Source organism: Xenopus laevis, chromosome 5S (genome assembly GCF_017654675.1).
Source record: "Xenopus laevis strain J_2021 chromosome 5S, Xenopus_laevis_v10.1, whole genome shotgun sequence".
In the NCBI taxonomy this organism is placed as follows: Eukaryota; Metazoa; Chordata; class Amphibia; order Anura; family Pipidae; genus Xenopus; species Xenopus laevis.
In genome coordinates this window covers 57,690,780-57,716,100 of record NC_054380.1, presented here as the reverse complement: position 1 = coordinate 57,716,100, position 25,321 = coordinate 57,690,780, and the positions used below count along the sequence as shown (strand labels likewise).

General features: G+C 40.7%; 1 protein-coding gene across 1 annotated transcript in view; it reads right to left on the bottom strand.

Moving 5' to 3' along the window:
• The window catches only part of LOC121394230 (solute carrier family 35 member F2-like), a 225,648-nt gene extending 219,076 nt beyond the window's left edge, over positions 1-6,572 (bottom strand). The window contains exon 1 of the mRNA XM_041564610.1: positions 6,011-6,572. Coding sequence (XP_041420544.1) covers positions 6,011-6,120 — 110 coding nt within the window. The 5' untranslated portion in view covers positions 6,121-6,572. The remainder of the gene's footprint in view (positions 1-6,010) is intronic.
• Between the last annotated feature and the right edge of the window lie 18,749 nt (positions 6,573-25,321).

The window sequence follows — 25,321 nt, the reverse complement described above, 5'->3', positions numbered from 1 at the left end:
AAAAAGACACCCAGAACCACCATCTTCCACAAAGCCACACAGGAGATTGACCTTTTTTCTTAAGAGTACATTTTTCAATTTTCTTGCACCAGATTTATATTTCTATTATTACCCATCCCCAATTAATTTCCAAATGTGTTGACAATTCTCTATGTTTTACATGCAAGATATTACTGGAATACATTTGGCTGGCAGAAGATGCATACAGTAAAAATACATATCAAAGTGTGAAATTAGAGCTCACTACAGAAAAACTCATTTCTATGGAATTGTTAAGAATCGTTCTTTCACCCATTGATAAATGTGCTTCTAAAAAACCCATAGGAATGAAGAGACAGCGAGTGAGTTTGTCTGTGATCTCACACTTTGATAAATGTGCCCCTAGTATAATACAGCACTGAACTATAGTGACATCCATAGTCAATACCCACAATTATACAGCATATTACTTTACATTTCTTTACAGAACCAAATATGTAGAAACAATGGCTGGGAGCGTAGTCACTATTATGCTAATGCTAAGCCTGATGGAGGAAAACACTTATAAGCTTCATTTTCTAAAAGTAGATATATTTTTAGTGAAGTGCTTGCTCCTTGTCACTGATTGCACTTTGTGTTTACACCATGGCAGGTAAATGTGCGTGAATCTCGTTAGTAGGAATATTGGATGAGAATCAAGGGAAGTACTCTAAACGAATACTGATTGCTCTTAATGGAAAGTGTACGGGCAATGGCACATGAGTCAACTGAGAGCATTTTGTAATCTGAATAATTTGCAGCTTAGATCTGACCAAATGGTTGGTATGAACCATTATATGTCAAGACATAGCAAGCAGCATAGGAGAGAGATTCTAATGAACAGTACAGCCTTAATAACAGCATCAAGTTTAGGCCAAATGCCAGCATTGCCAACAGAAGATCTTTGTCACTTTGCCTCTTTTTACTGGTCTCTAGTGTATGCCTTGCAGCTAGAGACTAATAAGGTCACCAATTCATCAGAGGAACTCTCATCTTCCCTCTGAAACAATTTGCACATTTCTGTAGGGACTCTTAAACAGGCAACTTGTTTCACCTTTTAAAGCAGGCAACATATTTTATCTAAGCACTCAAGGCTACATCTGTTATTTCTCAAAGGTGAAAGAGGCAGCAACTGATTTAAATAATATTGAATGTGATATTAAAGGATAACAATAATGTTGCTTTACGGGTTAATGTTTCCAATGAGTATATACAGAAATATCCAAATAAACTGTGCATATGTATATGTCCAATCGACCTTCAACATGTGTTAAATGCAGACCCAACCGTATATACAAAATGGGAAAGCCCTATCACTAGACCCTTAATTTACTTTAGCTGCTGTTTGTCCTTTTATCCAGCAAAAGTTCTTTCCTATTATTCAGACAGGATCTGGTATACATGCACAATGAAGGTAATATGGTTGCATATACAATAGGAATGGCAGTGGCAATGAGAGCTATTGCTCATTTACTATACACAATGAGATGATTACTTACACTATGTAACACGTATATTCTGCTGGGAACAAAAGAGACTACTTTCTAGACAGCTAATGCCATACATTCCTAAAGCCCCTTTATGGCACACCAAAAAAAAAGAAAAAGTGGGGTAGACGTAGGCAGTATTGTGGCTATGTCTGAAATGATCAGAAAATTATCTGGGGTGAATTAAGGGTGTAGCCAAAATTTCCCTGAGAATTCTTGATGACATGAAATCAGGGGAGAATAGTTTTCCAACACGGTAAAGCATACCAAATGCTCTCTCTCACGTCACTTATAGCCAATGGCATGTAAGGTAGCAACAAAGGATTTCAACTTCTGTCTGTCATTGGCCAATTTCACGACTGTTCCTCCAAGTTCTTGGGCTTCAATGCAGGTGACTCAACACCTCTCCAAGAACAAGCAAAGAAACCAGTGCAACTAGCAAAATAATTTAATAATCAGCGTATATTACAGGCCAACCTCATTTTCAGCTTGATAATTTGTGACGACCCCTAAACTTAGCTTCTCAACAGCTGCTCAGAGCCCACTGAGCATGTGAGTATCGCAGACACTTTCAAAGATGGTAACCCCCAGTGACAAGTTTGAAATCCTGGATCATTGCATTGAGAAGCTGAAACTTGAGGCTGATGCAATATGTTCAGTGTATAAAATATGCCATTTTTAGCCATATTCATTTTTAGGGTTTAGTTCTCTTTAAGAGACACTGCAACCACAGGAAATTAATAAATTATGTCCCCCACCACTACATTTATCAGGTTAACCCTGGGGAAGCATCTGTGCTACGAGCCTCCCTGCCTACTCCAGATACCTTTATGTAGCTGCATCTCTCTTAAAGAGACACTGACACCAAAAATTTAACTTTTTTTTACATCTTTCATAAAATTGCTTTGAAAGCTACTTATAACTTTGCCAAAAAGTATTTGCACATTGCTTTTACATTACCTGTCTGATGCCCCATGTTCCTATATGAGGGGGCTGCCATATTTGTGCAGCAGGAGTCCGTTAGCATTGGAAACTCTAACTGACAGGCTGAGATGGGACAGTCAGGTTGGCAAAACATTCAGGTTTAGAAACTTAAAATAACTTGCTTACAAAAATAAACCTCTCTGCAAAAACTGATCAACATGACCTATAGGTAACTTTTAATGTACATTTAATATTTTAAAAAGTAGTTTTTTAGTGTCAGTATCACTATAACCAACACAAACTCTGCCCACATGGCAGAGGAAACTCATAGTCTTCACTATTTTGCTTTTATCCTTGACAGTGCATGAAGGTTCCTATGACCTCTGTCTAAGACTTCAGGAAAGAAATTCTAACCAAGTCTTTAAAACTGAGGCTCAAAACTAAATTTCCCGGCTTCTTCTGTTCTGTAGTTTAAAACAGCTTAAATGCTGCAAGGTTGACATCCCTAATCTGAGTGATTTCATTCATTGGTTTGGGAAAGGCAGGCGGAAACTCCAAGGACACATGTCACCACGTTCAGTGTACAGACGAGATCCATTTGTTGTTTAGACATATACTTATTCTATTTCCTATTTTAGTGTAACAGAGAAAAGCACATTTAGAATGCACAGTTCATTAATCAATGGTAGCCCATGATGCTTCTAAAGAATAAATGGAAATTTCTCAAAGACTTCAACAATTACCCTTTTATTGCTGGGAAAGAATGAAGCTACAGTTAGATTGCAATCGTCCCCACATATACTGTACACACAAGCACACATGATTCTCACTTGCTTGCCTTGCATATCCGATACTGACCTCTGGAGTATAAATGTAGGTCTCTAACAACAACCCCCATGAACACATTTTGTTTTCTTTTGTAAAATATATTAGAAATACAGTATTCAAGGTGTTTGATGCCGTTATTATATTCTAACTGTCCTAATTTTGACTGAATAAACTCTTTCATATTTCAGTAGCTATATTTCTGAGGGACTATTCGGGGCTCCCCCAAAGAACCTATTTACAGTATGTGTTTGGAATACAAAACAGTGGGCAGAGGCATAAAAGCATCCTATATTTTAGTTCTGCAGCAAGTGCAGTTATGCTGGAAATCTGTTGAATAAAACTACATTGTTGTGGCAACTTACACCAAAACACTTCACCTTGTTGTGCTGTGAAGCAGGGGATCTCCTTTTAAAAAGTTCTGGAAATAGGTCTCCCTCAGTATCAATCAAGAGGGAGCGGTTATAAAATGGAGTGAGTAATGTGTCTTATCCTCTTGTCTTTTATCTTGGCTGATGAAAAGAAACTGTTAATGGCACCAAGAGGTCTGAGATGTGCTACCTCAGAGAGGAACTTAAGGTGAGCCAGATATGAGCCTTATATAGAATCATGGCTGGTGGTAGGCCACATTCTGTGGAGTTCACCATAGGTGGAGAGAGATGAATGTAAGCTTGCTAGATGAGCAAGAGGCTCTCTAAAGCTTTATTCATCAGTAGATGCTTTCAAAAGATGCAGTTGTGCTAGCAGATATATTAGATATACAGTAGTAGCTCCAAACTGTGTCAAACGATTCTTCATTCTATTAATATCAGATATACAGTATTGTGTCAAGCTGTATGTTTGACTCAAATGTCCAAGTTTAGATATAGCTGTCTATATATATATATATATATATATATATATATATATATATATATATATATATATATATATATATATATATATATATATATATATATATATATATATAAGCAGTTATGGATGATTTGTCAAGCACAGGTCATATCAAATCAGGTGTGAATCTTGTGGAGCTGGACACAACTAGAATCCCTTTGTGTAGAAGATTTAAAGCCCTTGTAAATATATCTATCTATCTATCTATCTATCTATCTATCTATATATAGATAGATATAGATATATGTGTGTATAGATATATATAGTATATATGAGTGACATCTACAGGACAAATATGCCAATTGCATATAAATGATATGATAGAAGCACAAATGAATAAACTTTATTAGGGTGTGAATTGAATGATATCATTTTGGCAACATTTTCAAAGTGTTTGTGAGTATTTAAGTTTTGCAGTCAGTCAGTACAGTAGAACCCCCATTTTATGTTTTTCAGGGGACCAGGAAAAAATGATGTAAATGATCAGGGAAAATGAAAAATCCGGAAAATGTGTTAAAGTAACCGCTGAAAGGATATAAGAACAGGAGTCAGTTTTACTTTGAGATACAATATTTACTGTGTTATTAACAAGGGTTTAGCTTTGCAGCGTTAATATTACACTATGGGGGGCATGTGCAAGGCCTCTCTGTCAGTCAAGTACACAACCTAAAACAATAAGAAATTTGTGCAGAATTGTATAAGGGACAGACTAATTGGAATTGATCATTTACAGGCAGGACCATGGCAAAATATACATCTGGTTGGTAATTTAAACCTCTTTATTCCACAAATAATAACATTCATAGAGGGAAAAAAGCAGTTTTTGGGTACATGAGGACAAAATTTTGATGTAAAATCCTGGAAAACATTAATTAAAATCAGGGAAATGCACCAATTGAAATGCATTATAAATTGGTGGGACCACAAATAAAAAATGTAAAATGCGGGAAAACTTAAAATCAGGGTACTTGAATAAGGATTGATACCTTGGACACAAGTGTTTTGTGATAAAGAAGTTGTTTTTTTATTGAATTGTGCTGGTCTATAGTAACAGTTGAAAAAAATTAACTGACCTAAATTGACTGCTTGTGCCATAAACACAGCAATACATTTTAACTTCATTGGAAATCAAGTTACACAGCAAGGAAGAAAAAAACCATTCAAAGTGATACTGGTGGAGCTCCTCAAAACTGTTTTGGGCCTGTCAGTACTGGCAATCACAATCAAAATGCCTTGGGTGCCAATGTGCCATAGCCTACTCTGTTTTACTTGACAGATATAGTTCTTCTACAGGTTTTAGGAAGAACCTTTTTCCAAAAGAATTAAGCTTCTATCCAAAATCCAATATACCCCTCCCCCCTGTCCCAGCTAACAAAGGTTAATGTCAGAAATTGTCACCCTTCTACAGTTTTGGAAAAAGAAACAGCACATAAGTATTCATCCAAAATCTCAACCAAATTGCGATTCCATCTAACCCCCCTGCCTTGAAATAGTGGTAACTATCATGTCATTGCACTTATGGGTCAGGTACTTATCAATCAGAAATGCAGCAGATTTTATGGCAATAACTACTGGACCTGTGAGTGCACTAGCAGAGACAAGGTACCAATCCTGGGCGATTACTAAAATTTAGCAGCCTTACTGGTGGAAAATCAATGAAAATAGTTCTGTGTGGCATTGGCATGCACTAGGTTCTCCAGATGTAATATTGGGTTTTCCAGTCTGTAATTTCCCAAAGACAATTTGGCTGAGACTATTCCACAATAATATAAACTCCCTGCTCCCCCAAACCAGCCAAATACACAAATATAAAAAAGTTCCCATAGGGATGTAGGTACAAACCATGGGGCCTCAGGGCTCACCTGCTGAACACATTCCTCATCCTGTGCAGGGGGCCTGGGCTGGTAGAGATGCTTTCAGCCGGCAGGTTCTCAATGGTGGATACAACATGGTTTGGCTGCTCAGGAATCATCGCGTCTCTGCTTTCAGAAGGCACTGTACATATTCCAACTCCAGCATGTAAGGAACCTGGCAGCCCAGGGCACTGAACGAGAAGACACCTGCTGCCTTTCCGGCACCACAGATTCAACGTCAGGGAATGTAAGGGTAAGAAACCGATCTGAGCAGGCAGGTAGAGTGAAAGAGTGCCTTAGGTATCACTGTGCTGCCAGGGATGCCCCATACACTGTGCCATGCACTGCTCAGCTCTCCTGTGCCACCAGCCAGCTCCTAATGCTACAGCTTGAAATGGGCATAGTGTCCATTTTAGGACATTTGTATGCAAAATAACAATGTGTCCTACTCCCTCCCCTGACTAAAAACTGTGTTGCTAAAAATTCTCAACCATGCCTCCCCAGTTAAGCTCCTATGTGTAAATGATTGTTCCAGGCTGCAGCATACTTTCTCTGTCCTGCTCCCTCCTCCCTCCATCCAGCTCTCTACTCCCTCCCCCTCCGCCCTGCTCCCTCCTCTCCCTGGCTACCTCCTTTTATCATGGTCCCTGATTCCATCGTGCTGCAGTATTTTACCTTCTCGCTACATTTAAGCAAACGTCCTGGTCTGCAGCATGCTTTCTGCTCCCTACTAACCCCATCCTGCTGCCTGATTCCTCTATCCTGCAGCATTCTACCTGGTTTCTACTCCCCAATTTGTTCCTGCTACAGCATTCTATCTGCACCCTGATTCGTCTGGCCTGTCACATACAAATTTATCTCTTTTGTAGGGCAGAGAAACTATGCTGCAGCTGAAGCAATCCACTACCCCTAGCCGAGGTGGGGAGAGCTGAACTGGGGAGGTGCAATAAAGATTTATTAGTAACAGAGATTATAGACTGGTCAGGGAGATTGTATGGCAGAATACAGGGATACTGCGATACCCTCTACATTCACATGCTGTGCCACATTCTCATCATCAGAGATCCCTAGAACAGTGAGGGGTTCCCTAACCTACGGGCACTAGCCTTGCTTCTCCTCCTACAGCATGATGGGATTGTAGTTTATGTCTGTGTCTCAAGCTTTTCAATATGTGCATAAAGCAGGTGCTTCAGTGCTACAACAGCGCCCACTGCTGGTAATAGGAGAGCTGAAAGGCTATTGATTCTAATAATCCTGTCCTGAGACCTTATATTGTTTGCTACAGTGGCAGGAAGGGGTGGAATTGGGTCTTATATATTTTTTATTTTTTAATGTGTTAAGCTAACTATTTATGGCTTGCTATAGCCTTGATGCCTTTCTATATAAAGGAATTATTATGATGACTTCAGTGGACTTTCACTGTGGCTATTTACATTTCAAATATGCCCAGTCCCCTGCACCCTGTATCGTGCATTTTGTATGAACCTTACTCAGACAATAAGTTTTCATGGTTTCAGAGTCCAACTGAGTTTTGGCATTGCATATGGTGATCACTCAAAAAAAACATGCTTACTTGGAATGAATAGTTCTAGTGGTGACATTGTTTCCAGAGACACTCTATGCAGGGAGTGTTCCAACTGTAAATATGTAATTTTAAACTGACACTTTTTTGGACACTTTTGGCTTTTTGAACATATATATTGCTCCTATGCTAAAAATAATTTTCGACAAATGTAATCCATCTCAATTTAGGGGCAGTTTTATTAAGGTTCGAATGGTAAATTCGAATTTTTAAGTTGGATTTTTGGTCAAAACTCCAAATTAGATTTATCATACCTCGACCCTGGGAACAACTTGAATTAGATAGTACACCACCTAAAACCTGCCGAGTTCATGTAGAAGTCAATGGCAGAGGTCCAGTGAAACATTTGAAGATGTTAATAGGCTTCCTGGCATTCAAAGTTTTTTTTCAGAGAAAAAACTCGAATCAAGTTCCATTCGAATTTGATCCAAATTCAATTCGAGTTTTCTGGTTTGTAATATTCATTCTAATTTTAAACGTTTGAGTTTTTTCTTAAATACGATACCATTCGACTGTCGAGGTCATTCGAGTTAAAAAAAACTCTATCACTCGACCTTTGATAAATATAGCATTTAATGTTTGAAAATGATAGAGAGCGACAAAAAGATATGCTTCACACAAATTTTGTGACCATGTCCCTTTCCAGGCCTAGTAACCTGAGAAGATGGCTGGAAAGAAATTATGTTTTTAAATTCTGTATTGTTGAGAAATGCTGTGTTTTATTTTGGTTAATAGCTAGCTGTGGAAGGAGAGGTTGGGCTTGTGACTGATTCAAGAAAACCTTGCATTAATGTCTGGGCCTCCTGATTTGGCCAAGATACAGTATATATATATTATTGTAACACCCTTCTTGGCAACCCCCTGGTGCCAATGTTGTACATTATTATCGACTTACAGGTCCTGAGTCCCCTTTGCAAGGTGAAAAGGTACTGGGAATTCTTCTTCGGCAGTGCCTCCACCTAATGGGATCCGAGAATACACCTGCGGGTGGCCCATTAGGAATAACATTCAACACACACTATAAAAACATCAACTTTATACAAAGAAAGTGTAAATTAAAGGGTAAGTAAAACTGTACATTTTCATTTATACAATTGACCCACTACCCTGGGAACCTGTAGCAGTCCCATCCTGGCACCTCCCTACCAGGCAAAGTCCCGCACTACTCCCTTTGGCAAAGTCAGAAAGTAGGGTCCCTTACATTACCTTTATATGTTATATATGTCTGGTCTGACAGACCATTTTGAATCCTGTTTTAACATTAACAAGTGGCTTGGGCTACCCTGGATGCCCTCCTGCCATGGACTTAGTAGGTTATACCCTTGATCCACTTTCCCATCCTGCACTCACTGGGGTGGAGTATAAGGGATTTAAAACCTATGCCCATTAAAAAACCCGAGTTTGGTCTTTGACCATCTTTTTCTTGTCTCATCTGTGGTGGTATAAGCACTCATGTGATTGCTGGGGTTCCAAGAACCTTCTACCTCCTCCTTTTACAGTGGTGAATGCATATCAGGGAGCTCCAACAGACACCTCCATCTCCATACACCATGGGTGGTGGTGCAAAGAATATGTAAACATAGAGGGTGGTTAATAATGCTCTCAACACCAATTCTTAAGCCAGGGGCCAACATTGATTTCCCCCCCCCCTATTGTTAATATATTCCTGTACGCCAGATGGAAAATTAAGAAGAGGGGCCAATGGAATCTCAAGTGAACCAAAACAACTCCATGTACAGGGCAGATTTAAGGAGCCTGAAATCACTACCTCACCATGCAGGTAATAGTGGAACTGGGGCCTATGGACATAACTGCAATAAGGATGTCTAGGTGATCCCTACAAAGTTTATATTGTATTTCAATATCCACCAACTTTACTAGGTAATAAGTGTGGGAAGGAGGGTCAGGAAGATAACCTTCTAATTAGGTAGGTGTCCAGGGCCCTCATGTTATGGATTTTTAGGCAAGTAACCCTATGCTGCTTCTGCCATGGAGCATCACATGAAGATATTCATTTGCATTTAATTGTATTTGAATTTTTTTTCCTCAAAATAGGTTGTTAGGTTATTAAAAGAATAACTACATTCACTCGTTAATCTGGTTACAACCTGTAACAAGCTACGTTTGGAACCATTACCTTTACCTGAACAAATGATTGGGTTTAATGAAGGGACATCAAACTTTTAGCATGTATGAATTTCTCTACAGGTCAGAATCCCCAGACAGGCAAAACTAGGATCTGTATCTCACATGAAACTGAAGGGCTTGTTTATTGTACAGACTTTAATAGAGATTTCACATACAATGAGTTTACACTATTTTATTATTATTATTAACATGTATTTATATAGCGCCAACATATTGCGTAGCACTGTAAAGTAAATGTGATTATACAACTAAATCACATGAATTATATACTGTACATAGAACATATGGAGTTACATACATCACAATCAATACAGGTACAAAAAGGTGAGGAAGGCCCTATGCATAGGCATACAGTCTAAAGGGAAGGGAGTAATACACAAGGTGTGGGAGTGGGTAAGATCGAATTAAATGGGTGAGAAATGTGGTATTGTATGTGGTGTTGCGTTGGTCGTTTTCAGAGATTTCTTGAAAGTAGAAAGGTTGGGAGAAAGTCGGACAGACCGTGGGAGAGAGGAGGGGTGCAGCCCTTGCAAAGTCTTGAATGCGAGGATGTGAGGAGGTAATGAGAGAAGAGTTGAGTAGCAGGTCAGTAGAGGAGCGTAGTAAGCGATTGGGTTAGTATATAGAGATGAGTTCAGAGATGTAGGGTGGGGCAGAGTTATGAAGTGCTTTGAAAGTCAGTGTCATTAATTTGAATTTGATTCTGAAAGGTAACGGAAGCCAGTGCAGGGATTGACAGAATGGCGAGGCAGAGGAGGAGCGGTTGCTGAGGTATATGAGCCTGGCAGCAGTGTTCATTATAGGCTGGAGAGGTGACAGACTCTGGAGGGGAAGGCCAATTAAAAGAGAGTTGAAGTAGTCTAGACGCGATATGATGAGAGAGTGAATAAGAATTTTGGCAGCATCTTGGGTGATAAATGATCGTATTTTGGATATGTTCCTTAGGTGGAAGTGACATGATTTAATAAGTGACTGGATCTGAGGAGTGAATGACAGGGCAGAATCTAGAATAACTCCAAGGGACCGGGCCTGGGGAGAGGGGGTGATAGTGGAATTGTTAACTATGATGGATACTTACTGGATGTTACTGGTGTTAGTTGGAGGAAAGAGAACCATATCAGTTTTAGAGAGGTTTAATTTAAGGTAGCGTTGCGACATCCAGGTAGAGATAGCGGACAGGCAGGAGGAGACACGAGGAGTTCTGGGTTGAGATCAGGAGATGAGAGATAGATCTGAGTATCGTCAGTATAGAGGTGGTAGTGGAAACCATACGAGTTGATTAATTTGCCGAGGGAGGAAGTATAGAGGGAGAATAGTAATGGTCCCAGGACAGATCCTTGAGGAACTCCAACAGAAAGAGGTAGGGGAGAAGATGATACTCCATTGTAGGAGACACTGAAGGAAGGATTGGTGATGTAAGAAAAGAACCAGGACAGGGCTGTGTCACGAAGGCCAAGCGAATGGAGGGACTGGAGGAGGAGAGGGTGATCTACAGTGTCAAATGCGGCTGAGAGATCAAGCAGTATTAGTAGTGAGAAATGATTGTTGGCTTTAGCGGTGAAAAGGTCATTAGTTAGTCAAGCCAGGGCAGTTTCCGTGGAGTGTTGTGGCTTAAAACCAGATTGTAGGGGGTCCAGCAGGTTATTGTCAGAGAGGAATGATGTTAGTCGGTTGTAGACTAGGCGCTCAAGTAGTTTAGAGATGAAAGGTAGCAGAGAGATAGGTCGGAGGTTGTCAAGATTGGAGGGATCAAGAGAGGGTTTTTTCAGAATGGGGGTGACAAGAGCATGTTTTAGTTGAGAAGGAAACAGTCCAGTTGAGAGCGAAAGATTAAATAGGTGAGTTAAGGCTTTGATTAGACAAGGATTGGTATTGCGGAGAAGTTTTGAGGGATTTGGATCAAGCGGGCAGATGGTAAGGTGAGAAGAGGCCAGAAGCTTTGAGACTTCCTCATCAGTGACAGGGGCGAAGGAGCACAGGAGAGACTGGGGAGTGTGGAGGGAGGGTGGTGGAAGTCTAGGGGGGTTGAGTAATGTAATGTCCCTTCTGATAGTGTCAATTTTGTTATTGAAGTGCTCAGCAATATCTTGAGGAGAGACAGATGTGCATGGAGGGGGTGGAGAAGGGGAAAGGAGAGTGTTAAAGGTGGAGAAAAGTTGTGCTGGTTTTTTAGAAAGGGAGTTAATGAGTGAAGTAAAGTATGTTTGTTTGGCTTGGAAGAGGCTGGTGTTATAGGAGCGCAGGGCAGATTTGTACCTCCAAAAGTCTGATTCTGAATGGGATTTGCGCCAGCGACGCTCAAGTGCACGTGAATGTCTTTGGAGCGCTTTTGTATGAGTAGTATGCCAAGGTTGAAGTGGTTTGGGTCTATAACGTTTAGTTTTTATAGGAGCAAGCTCATTTAGGGCAGTGGTGAGAGTACTATAGTAGACAGAGGTAGCCACATTAGAACATGAGGTGGCTGAGATATTAGAGTGAAGAGAGTCAAAGGAAGAAGAGAGATGTGACACGTCTACAGCTTGCAAGTCACGGTAAGTACGTGTTTGGGGAATAGCAGGGGGTGAGGAGGGAGTTAGTGAGAGTTGAAATGTGAGCATATTGTGATCAGAGAGGGGAAATGGTGAGTTAGTAAAATTGGTGGTTGAACAGAGTCTGGTAAATATGAGATCCAGAGCATTACCATTGGAGTGAAAGGGGGAGTCTGAGCACAAAGATAAGCCTAGGTAGGAGGTTAGTGAAAGAAGTTTAGAGACAGAAGAGTTAATGTTGTTAACGGGTATATTAAAGTCACCTAATATGATGGATGGGATGTTAGATGAAAGAAAGTAAGGAAGCCAGGCAGCAAAGTTGTCCAGAAATTGTGCAGTTGGTCCTGTTGGTCAATATATAACAGCAATGCAGATTGAAACAGGAGAAAAGAGCCTGATGCAGTGAGCCTCAAATGAGGAGAATGATAGAGAGGGAACAGGTGGAAGAACTTTAAAAGTACAGCGGGGAGAGAGAAGCAAACCTACCCCACCTCCAGGTCTGTTACCAGGTCTGGGAGTATGAGTAAGGTGTAGGCCCCCATAGGACAGGGCAGCAGGTGAGGCGGTGTCAGTAGGAGAAAGCCAGGTTTCAGTAAGCGCGAGTAGGTTAAAGGAATTTGAAATGAAATGGTCATGTATAGCGGTGAGTTTGTTGCAGACAGATCTGGCGTTCCAGAGAGCACAGGAAAGATTAACTGGGTTTTTGGGTATAGGAGTAAGAGTTCTGTACTGTTTGAATTTGCTCCGGAGAGAAGGAGCTCGTGGTCATGATATAACTGGGATGGGGTAAGGGCCAGTTATTGGGGAAATGTCCCCAGCTGCCAGCAATAGAAAGGAAAGATAGACTAAGTGAGAGTGGGATTTATAAGTCCTTAGTTTGTATGAAAAAGAGGAGTTTTGTGGAATAGCTAAACAGAGTACTTTATAAACTTCATGCGTGGAGAGGACAGGAGAGGAGAGTAGAGAGGCTGAGATTTGTATTGAACTGGGATTTGCTGGAGGAGGTAGTGAAAAATGTTTTATGAAGCATGAGAGTGAAAGGAGGAGAAATGCAGGATAAAGCATGTTTAGAGTAAGAAGTAACAAACTAGCAGGTACAAACAAATCTGTTTTCTTCTTATCCCAGATGGTTCACTGTTGATTACAGGGGAATCCGGTTCCTTTTGCCTTGTCAAAGCCTTGTCCAACTGCCTTGTTTAACTGTCATTTCTAAGCACTTGTGAAATATTAGCACTTAAGAAATGTTAGCACTCGTTCATCAAGGAGTCAGACCTATGGAAGCTGGACAAAAATCTGTACTTCCACCAATATTTCAGTTTGGAAAATATGCAACATTTCTAGGGTCTGGCTGAGCCTTGGGTCAAAAACCCTCCCGCTCCCTCCAACCCATGCACACTTCTTACTGGGATCTTCAAGCACTTCCCCTAGATCCTGGCCATAGAAGAAGGTGAAATTCTTCACCTGTGTCATTGTGATTCTACTTGTTCGGTGCAACAAGGAAACGCTATGGTTTTCAGTTTTTTCCCAGATTACATTACTTGTTGCTTTACACTGTGTTTTACTGCCATCTGCTGAAGCTGTTGTTAACCATCCTGTTTTTATATGTATAGATTCTACATGTACAGATGTGTGGTACATTATAAACATCAACTATGTATTTCAACTATGTATTTCTAACACAAATAACAAACCATGCTGCCATGTTTAGATGTTACTTAGGCCTGTTTTTAAGCAAAATAGAGGAACATGTCGTTATTGATATGCAGTGGTGTAACTACACAAGAAGCAGACCCTGTGGTTGCAAGGGGTGAACTGGAGTTTAGAGAGCCCAGTAACAAAGTAATTAAAAAAGCAATTTCAGTAAATCTTGGTAGAATACAAGAGTTTATCAATGTTTTAGGACCCTAAATTGAATTTGCTATGGGGTCCAGTAACAACCAGTTACACCACTGTTGCAAGGTAAGAATGTCTATGACCTTCTTTTGGATCAAAAGTGCCCCAAAGCCATGCCCAGCTCACCAGTACTTACCATAGTTGACACTCTGACATGCTTTAGATGCCTGGAAGCAGAGAGTTGGTAGTATAACTGGGCTAGAGACTGTGTGATCTGTCAGTAAGCTTACAATAAAAGATGCAGCACTGGCTCTACGGCTCTCTCTTGATCTAGTATGTAGTTTACACTGGGCTGAAAGCATTGGGGCACATTTGTACCAAAGATGGTTGTTGCCCATTCTCACCTAGCAATACTGGAGGGGTGTCATCTTTACCAGCAACCAAATCTGGACAAAAAAGTCTGACTCATGATGTTGGAAGCAGGATAATGGTGTTTGGGGTGGGATTGTGGCATTGGGTGGGGGTTTGACATCACACGCTATGTGGTTCACTAGGATTTGTCTGGTACAAAATGGCCAACAGGTTTTGGACCTTCAAAAACTGGGCTGTCTGGGTTAAAATCAGAGAGGTGACAACCCTATAATACTGACATGCCCTTAATGCTTTCCATAGATACGTCAGTACACACTAATTACCATGTTATCTCTAGCTTTGATAGCAGACTTTGATAGCAGATTAGTAAAATCACTGTTGGATGACCATGTTAACAGTAACATGGTGACTCCCACTATTAACTGACCATGTTGTGGTTTTGGGATGGTGTGTAATAAGTGTGGCCTAAAAGATTTGTTGCTATAAACTGGTGGCTTGCTTCTCATGGGGTGCCCTAGCCATTACACTAATTACAGCCTTGCTTCACCACTTAAAGGGGACCTGTTACCCAACATAAAAAGTTGTGTAATAAAAGTTCTTTCCAAATGAAACATGAGATCCAAATTCTTTTTTTTTATTAAAGCATTCATAGCTGTTGTAAACTCATTTAAAATCTCAGCTGTCAATCTGTCAAATTTTTGCCTGCCCCTCCTCTTTGTCTTAGGCATAGAGGCGGAGCACGCATTTACTTTCACTTTTCATTCAGCACTTCCTAGATGTAACTGCTATCCCCACATTCCCCCTCTCTCTTTATCATTTAATTGTGTAGCCAGTGCATGGGGATGGACATCAGGCCCCCATTCTAGTGCACAAACAAGATTTCAAGATGATGCAAGTCTTGCCTTAATAATAGTGTTCACAAAATGGTTTCTGCCTGCTTGCTATAATTAAGAATTCCCAGACAGAAGGAAACAAGATTCAAATAATTTGTATAGTGAAATTAAAGTTTCTTTTGCTTGACTAGCGTGCTAAAATAGAATTTGAAATAATATTTTCAGGTGACAGGTCCCCTTTAAAAAAGTACTTTTCACTTCCTGGCAATTTTAGCAAAGCGTTCCAGAGAAAATTTCCCTAGTGGGGGAGACAGTTTAATCTATCTGTATGTTTCTGGAGTGTGAGAGGAAGATGATAAATTCAAATTCAGGAGACAATTAATTTGCTGTTGTGCCACGAGTAACTGACAGGATAACACAGCACCCAGATGGATGCAAATAATGTGCTGAATGATGCAAACACAGGGAAAACAGGCAAACACCATACACACCAAGCCATGGTTGGGACAAACCCCAGGGCCCCAGTGCTGCAAATCATCAGTAATAACATATTTGCCTCCGTGCGCATACACCTATGAATTAGATGTGATTTTAAAAAAACTGAAAAACTACAACTTAATAATTTAATAAGCAGTGTTCCATTCATTACAATCGGAAAATAATAGTTTTTATGTCCTTTTAGTCCAACCACCAATCACAGGGGCAGATTCACTAAAGGGCAAAGTGACTAACGCTGGCGCAAATTCGCCAGCGTGACGTCATTTCGTAACTTCGCCAATTCACTAACGGGCGCTGGCACAAATACGCTAGCGAAGTAGACCTACTCTAGCGCTAATTCGCACCCTTACGCCAGGCGAAGTTGCGCTATGGCGAATGGGACGTAACTACGCTAATTCACTAACTTGCGCATTTTACTGAACGTTACCTCTTGCGCCAGACTTGCCTTCGCCACCTCAGACCAGCCGAAGTGCAATAGAGTAGATAGGGATTGCTTCAAAAATAGTTGAAATTTTTTCTAAGTCCCAAAAAACGCTGGCGTTTTTTCCTTTTTTAAGGTTGATAGGCTGAAAAAGATCGTACATTTTTTGGGGGTACCCTCCTTCCCCCCTTCATTTCCTAACATTTGGCTATAAACTATACAGTGGGCACATGTGTAGGGCAAAATAACAACTCTATTTTATTTTATGAAGAGTTCGCCTCCCTGAGCGCAATTTCGTATTTTAGTGAATTAGCGGTGCCCTGGCGAAAATTCGCCTGGCGAAGTGCGGCGAAGGCGTCCCTAGCCCATTTTCGCTGCTTAGTGAATTTGTCCCACAGTATCTGGTTGCTGGATTCGCCAACCAATAATAGCTTCAGTTAGGCTCAATGTGCAAATTCAAGCTTTACTTTGTCACCTCATTTATTAATAATCAATATGGAAGTAATTGTCTGAATAATTTCTCCCTGTGTGTGACTTGCAGTGTGGATTAAGAATTTGTGTAGTTACTCTTCGTTGCTGCTGAGTTGTATTTACCTCCTTATTTCTGTGTCTATTAATATGTGCCAATTACTATTTATGTATATATGTATATTTATTTTAATTTATTTCATTTCAATTTATTACATTTTATTTCAAAGCTTGTCCTCTTATGTGTACTATTACTGTGCCGTAAAAAGTACAGCACACATTAGCAGCATATAAATTAGCTGCATATAAATAATAATAAATACAAAATTTTTAAGGTATCACATGGTTTTAGCTCCCCTCTTCCTGCCTCCTGCAGTAACAGGCCTGTCACCAAGTTCCTATAATTTGTACCCTTATAAAATCAATTGGGGTGCATACTTATAGTATGTTATTGATGATTCTGTTTTTAGCAATTTTTCAACTGACTGTCACTTTTTATAGCTGTTGAATTACTAGCCTTCCTCCAGATTCATTCCAGCTTTTAGATGCAGATGTCTAACCCCAGCAGACAAAACTCAACTGCAATTAACATTTATTGCTTATCTTTCTGCTTAGGGTCTCTCCTATTTATCTTCCAGTCTCATTAAAATCACTATTTGGTTGCTATGGTAAACTGCATCCTAACAACCAAATAGTTTCCGAAAAACTTAAAAAAAACAAAAAATAAAGTCCAACGGGAGCTTATATAAGTACATTACTGTCTAGATTATACTAAGGAATAATGCAAAGGTAAAGCACCGTATCTCTGCCAATGCAAAGTGCAAAACCTATAAATTATCCTGAATTCCTGATGATGCAGAAACTGAACAGCGTTCAGAAGCAAGGGGAAGGAAACCATGCTACTACTATTAACTACTGTTACAGACATTACCATTTGGGTAGCGACTATTTCCTATCCCTGGAAAGGACCATCCCTAGTGGATTGGAAATAGATGATTCATATGGTAGTGAGCTAGTTTCTATCCTTAGAAAGGACCTAATGCCTCTAGTGGTGAGGTACCAGGAAATGATAGCAATTAGTCCAGTCTATAATGACAAAGCTAAATGCCATCCAGTACAAGGACTGGTAAGGTACCAAATAAGGATAGAATATAGTCTGTTTTAATAGAGCTGGCTATTTCCCATCCTTATAAAGGCCCTCACAATATATTAACCTTTCGGTATGTTAAATAGATAGAAAACGAATTTGCTACTCATTAAAGGACACATTTCTGCCATTTTTAGAGATAGTACTTAGTTATTCATATATAGATGTGTGAAATCCATCATCTGTGTTAGACTGTTTTACTGCTACTTCATATGAGGTCCAGTAAAGGGATAGAAACTAGTCAGTTCATATGAGAACAAGCTAATTCCCATCCTGTCTAAGGACCTTCTCTTACAGTACATGAACCATCTGTATTAGGCAAATACCTGACAGGTCCAGTAAAGGGATAGAAACTAGTCAGTTCATATGAGAACAAGCTAATTCCCATCCTGTCTAAGGACCTTCTCTTACAGTACATGAACCACCTGTATTAGGCAAATACCTGACAGGTCCAGTAAAGGGATAGAAACTAGTCAGTTTATATAAGAACAAGCTAATTCCCATCCTGTCTAAGGACCTTCTCTAACAGTACAGTGACCATCTGTATTAGGCAAATGCCTGACAGGTCCAGTAAAGGTATAGAAACTAGTCAGTTCATATAAGAACAAGCTAATTCCCATCCTGTCTAAGGACCTTCTCTAACAGTACAGGGACCATCTGTATTAGGCAAATACCTGACAGGTCCGGTAAATGTATAGAAACTAGTCAGTTCATATAAGAACAAGCTAATTCCCATCCTGTCTAAGGACCTTCTCTAACAGTACAGGGACCATCTGTATTAGGCAAATACCTGACAGGTCCAGTAAAGGGATAGAAACTAATCAGTTCATATAAGAACAAGCTAATTCCCATCCTGTCTAAGGACCTTCTCTAACAGTACAGGGACCATCTGTATTAGGCAAATACCTGACAGGTCCAGTAAAGGGATAGAAACTAGTCAGTTCATATAAGAACAAGCTAATTCCCATCCTGTCTAAGGACCTTCTCTAACAGTATAGGGACCATCTGTATTAGGCAAATACCTGACAGGTCCAGTAAAGGGTGGAGTGAGCTTTGATCCTGTCAGGTGGCGCCTGACCTTGTGCAGAGTAGGCTTTCTGAATGGTCTGTTTTATACATCTAGAAATGGAAGACTTTGATGCTGCCGTGTCACGTCTTGACCCAGAAGGAGTAATAAACAGTGAGTCCGACTTTTGGATATCTGAAAACCCTATGTAGGTAGAACTTGAGAGCCCTGACAGGGTCCAGAGAGTGCAGTGCTACTTCTTTGGGATTAGCCAGAGATGGGCATAATGTTGGAATAGTAATTTCCTGGTTTAGATGGAAAGTTGAAACTACCTTTAGTAGAAATTAAGGTACTGTGCAAAAGACTGCTCTATCATGGTGGAAAGTGAGGAAGGGTGATCTGCAGGATAGAGCACTGTGTTCTGGAACCCCCTTTGATGAAGCGATTGCCAGTAGGATAACTGATCCATTGAAGCCATAGCTACAAATGGAGAATGTTGCAGCACCCTTAAGACCAAGGACAGGTACCATGTGGCTACAGGGGAGCTATGTGAGCCACCCCCTGTACAAATGTTTTGATATCTGGCAGAAGTGCCAGGCTTCTCTAAAAAAGATCTGAGAGGGCTGAAATTTGCGATTTGATAGATCCATAGGAGAGGTCCAATAAAAGACCTTCCTGGAGGAACTCTAGCAAGTTTGGTACTGAGAATGTCTCAAAATCAGTTTTGCGTCTTAGACACCACTGGTGGTATGCACCCTTCTGCTTCAATATTTAGGTCTTAAGAGCCATGCCAGCAAGCTGAGACTGGCTATGCTGGGATGACAAATTGGCCCCTGATGAAGAGGATCTGGATGGGTGGGCAGGGACCAGGGTGCCGCTATTAAGAGTTTTATGAGGTCTGAAAACTACATTCGCCGTGGCCACCTTGGAGCTATCAGAATGTTTGTTCCCTTTGTAACTTTTTTATTGTTCTGGGAAGTAATGGCAGTGGGGAAAGGCATAGACCAGACAAAAATTCCAGGGTGTGGTCAGAGCGTCTGCTGCTTCCGTCAGAGGGTCCGGGCAACGTTCAAAGAACTTCGGCACCTTCCTGTCACGTTGCCATGCGGTCCACCTCTGAAATTCAGAGGCATAGAGATCCCCCCTTACCCCACAGAAATTCAAAAGCACGGTGACTCCCCCCTCACCCCACAGAAATTGAGAGGTACAGTGATCCCCCCCTCACCCTACAGACATTTATAGGCACAGTGACTCCCCCCTCACCCTACAAACATCCAGAGACACAATGAATGCTCGGGCAAAGTGCAAAGAACTTTGGCACCTTCCTGTCACGTTGCCATGAGGTCCACCTCTGAAATTCAGAGGCATAGAGAGCCCCCTTAACCCGCAGAAATTCATAGGCACAGTGATCCCCCCCTTACCCCACAGAAATTCAGAGGCACAGTGACTCCCCCCTCACTTACAGAAATTCATAGACACAGTGATCCCCCCATATCTCACAGAAATTCAAAAGCACAGTGACTCCCCCTCACCCCACAGAAATTCAGAGGCACAGCGATCCCCCCCACCCTACAGAAATTCATATGCACAGTGATCCCCCCCTCACCCTACAGAAATTCATAGGCACAGTGCCCCCCCTTACCCCACAGAAATTCAAAGGCACAGTTATCCCACTTCACCCTACAGAAATTCATAGCAGAGTGACCCCCCTTACCCCACAGAAATTCATAGGCACAGTGACTCCCCCCTAACCCTACAGAAATTCATAGGCACAGTGACTCCCCCCTCACCCTACAGAAATTCATAGGCACAGTGATCCCACTTCACCCTACAGAAATTCATAGCACAGTGACCCCCTTACCCCACAGAAATTCATAGGCACAGTGATTCTCCCTCACCACATAGAAATTCAGAGGCACAGTGACTCCCCCCTCACCCTACAGAAATTCATAGACACAATGATCCCCCCTCATCCTACAGAAATTCAGAGGCACAGTGATCCCCCCTTACCCCACAGAAATTCAAAGGCACAGTGATCCCACCTCACCCTACAGAAATTCATAGGTACAGTGATCCCCCCTCACCCTACAGAAATTCAGAGGCACAGTGATCCCCCCTCATCCCACAGAAATTCATAGGCACAGTGATCCCCCCCCTCACCCTACAGAAATTCAGAGGCACAGTGATCCCCCCTCACCCCACAGAAATTCATAGGCACAGAGGTATCTTCTGTCCATTACTTCCCCTTATTGGTCACTGAGTTTAAGTCCTGGGTGAGCTGCTCAGGGATTGGATAGCTGAGGTTTGAACTTCTCCTCCAGCTCATCCTATCACCATGCAGCTTTACCAGGACTTGAAATTCTGTGACCAATAAGGGAAGAAATGCTGTCACTGGAAGAAGATGCAGCCACCTGTGCTCCCCTACTCCCTTCTGTAGTTGGCAGCTCACTGACAGCAAGTGGGCCACACTAATGAAGTAAGTGTAACATGGCAGGGCCCCCCTAAAGGTAACCCTTTAAGGTCCCTGTTGTGTGGTGGGGCCCTGGGCACCAATTTTTTTTTAACTTCTAGGGGGGGCCAAGTTTTTTTACATGGACATTTAAGAGGGGCCCTGGCCACCAATTTTCTTATAACATGGGGGGGGAGCCTGGCCACCAATTTTTTCATCATGTGGGGTCCTAGCCACCAATATTTTTTAATGGAGGGCCCTGACCACAAATTTTTTTTTAATGGGCGGGGCCCTGACCACAAATGTTTTTTTTTCAATGGGGGAGCCTTGACCAGCAATATTTTTTTATTATTAACATGTGGGAACCATAGCCACCAATGGTTTTTTTTCTTAGTGTGTGGTGGGGGTGGACAGTGGACCTGTAGGTGGGGCTTATGGTGGGCGCAGCCCAGGGGCCCAAGACATTTTTTCGTATGGGGCTCTGCGATTTCTGGTTGCGGCCCTGACGGTAGGGTATACTGGATGATAGTAAGGCCTGCTTGTAATTGATCTGGCAACCTCTTATTCTGTTGTTGCTGTCTTTGAGTCTCTGCTATGCAGAGACTCAAAGTTGGGGTCTGTCAGCCTTGCTGCAACCCCTTCAGTTTTGAGCTGTAGTTTTGTAAGAACTGATTGGGGAAGGGTTACCCTGAGTAGCAATCATAATTTTTTTTAATTTAACCTCTAAGTGACCAATCTGCACTTGGCATTGTTATGAATGTGCTGTTGACCTTGGCTTGTGTAGCGGATCTATTTGCTAACACTTTTTTCAATAAGCCCCAAATGAGATGAAATGTGCTCGGCTCCACATATTCTATATTATATTTTATTCCCCCTTTATTCATTTCATAATCACTGCTGATTGCTTTTCCTAACCAGGCCAGCGCCCTGCAGCTCGACTTATCCTACATGGGTCATATAAAAAGACTATTAAAGCACATTATTGTGACCAGCTTATAGATTTAGGCAATAATACATGTTTTATGGGCCAGTTCCATGCCTGAGAGACGACCACAAATCCCGCACCTGAGTGCTGCTTTGTGCTAAAGGTAAAACATAGATATTCTGTTTCATATAAGTTTTCTGATGAGTCTCTTATCAGATTGGTGCTAGCAGCTGTCCCTCGTAACCATGAATATGGCCTCCCGAGTAGAATACCTGGTATGACCCTCTGTATTCCTGCGGGCCCTATGCATATTTTTTTTTTAAAAACTATACCCGCAGAGCAAGTGGTTCCCCCCAAATACAATATTTAGTGTTTCACAATTCATTGTGTTGGAGTTCTAACGTGTGTGCTCGTATAAATGATCAGCTTGGCTTGAACATTGGCCACTGTGTTATAAACCATCTGTTAACAAAGGGAAAGTATAAGTAAGGGACCTGTTGTCAAGAATCCTTGGGACCTGGGGTTTTCCGGATAAGGGATCTTTCCCTAATTTGGGTCTTTGTACCTTAATTCTACTAGAAAATCACGTAAACTTCAAATAAACCCAGTAGGCTGGTTTTGCTTCCAATTAATTATATCCTAGTTTGGATCAAGTGCAACGTACAGGTATGGGACCTGTTATCCAGAATGGTCGAGACCTGAGGTTTTCCGGATAACGGATCTTTTCTTAATTTGGATCTTCATACCTTAGGTCTAGTAGAAAATGATGTAAACATTAAATAAACCCAATAGGCTGGTTTTGCTTCCAATAAGGACTAATAGTATCTTAGTTGGGATCAAGTACAAGCTACTGTTTTATTATTACAGATAAAAAGGAACTCCCTTTTTAAAATGTGGATTATAATTGGATAAGTCTATGGCCTCTCTGTAATTCGGAGCTTTCTGGATAATGGGTTTCCAGATAACTGATCCCATACCTGTACTGTTTTGTTATTACAGAGAAAGAGGAAATCGTTTTTGGGTGATTTGGATAAAATTAGTCTGTGGGAGATGGCCTTTCAGTAATTCATAGCTTTCTGGGAAACGGGTTTCTGGATAACAGATCTCATACCTGTACATCCTGATTTAAAGTGGCTATAATCTGCTGTTGCACAAGGTGACCTGGAACCCCATGAAAACTGCGGTAGAAATGTCTGATGTTCCCATAAGCTTATGCTTTAATACGAATGAAGCAAAGGCATCCCCATACAGTGAAATGGAATGTATTTGCTACATATATCTGGTGTTGTACAGTAACGTGGTCTCTAGTTTGTGTTTAGGCCTGGCATTTTGGGTTATACGTGGGTAATCGTGAGTTTTCAAATTGCATTTGGGGGGGGGCTTCTGCAGATATAATATCAAGTTACAGACAAAAGTAAGATGTACGTGCTCCATTGAATTGTAAGTTACTATAATTATGGTACAGTTATGGGATCCGTTATCAGGAAACCCATTCTCCAGAAAGCTTTGAATTACGGAAATGCCGTTTCCCAAAGACTCCATTTTATACAAATAATCCAGATTTTTTTAATGGATTCCTTTTCTGTGTAATAATAAAACAGTAGCTTGTACTTGATCCAAACTAAGATATAATTAATCCTTACTGGAAGCAAAACCAGCCTATTGGATTTATTTAAGTTTACATGATTTTCTAGTAGGTATTAAGATCCAAATTATGGCAAGGTCCATTATCTGGAAACCCCCAAGTCCTGAGCACTCTGGATAACAGGTCCTATACCTGTACAGGTATGGGACCCGTTATCCAGTATAGGTATGGGACCTGTTATTCAGTACAGGTGTGGGACCTGTTAACCAGTACAGGTATGGGAACTGTTATGCAGAATGCTCAGGACCTGGGGTTTTCTGGATAATAGATCTTTCCGTAATTTGGATCTGCATATCATAAGTCTACTAGAAAATCATGTAAATATTAAATAAACCCAAAAGGCTGGTTTTGCTTCCAATAAGGATTAATTATATCTTAGTTTGGATCAAGTACAAGGTACTGTTTTATTACGGAGGAAAAGAAAATAATTTTTTAAAATTTGCATTATTTAAATAAAATGGAGTCTAAGGGAGACTCCCTTGCCGTAATTCAGAGCTTTTTGGATAACTGGTTTCCCAATAATGGATCCCACACCTGAATACATTTCTGTCTGCAAAATGGAAATTTAAAAGATGCATTAACATAAGAATGTGTTGCAGTCAGTTCAGTGTTGGCTAAAAGAAATGGTTGTAATCTAAACAAAATAAAATGTAAGACAATGAGTAAATCAAAATACCATAATAATACTAACAGTAGGAAACTATAGTTATGGGAACTGTTATCCAGAATGCTCGGGACCTGGGGTTTTCTGGATAACTGATCTTTCCATAATTTGGATCTTCAAACCTAAGGCTACTAGAAAATCATGTAAACATTAAATAAACCCAATAGATGTCTTGTTTCCAATAAGGATTAATTATATTTTAGTTGGGATCAAGTACAAAGTACGGTTTTATTATTACAAAGAAAAAGAAAAGCATTTAGAAATTTGGATTATCTGGATAAAATGGAGTCTATGGGAGATGGCCTTTCCATAATATGGAGCTTTCTAGATGATAGTTTTCCAGATAACGGATCCCATACCTGTAATAAAAATTAGCAATAACAATACAAATGAAGCCTTACAGAGCATTTGATTTTAGATGGGGTCAATGACCCACATTTGAAAGCTGTGAAAAGAAGGCAAATAAGTTGAAAAAAAAAATGAAAACCCATTGAGAAGTTGCTTAGAATTAGCCATTCTATAACACACTAAAAGCTCAGTTAAATATGAACCACCCCTCTAAGAAGGATATAAATAATTGGAGAAAATGCAAAGATGTGTAACCAAACCAGTGGAAGATTTAAATTATGAGGGCAGACTGTTATGGTGGCGGTTTTCGCTTGGGGTGGAAAGACACTGGCGAGGGGATACAATTCTTCTTTACAAGTACATTACAAGTATTCAAGTGCAATATATAGTGGATAATGTACCCCCTACTGTAGTTTATAAAGATATTATAAGTCACCGAGGAGTTATGTGACC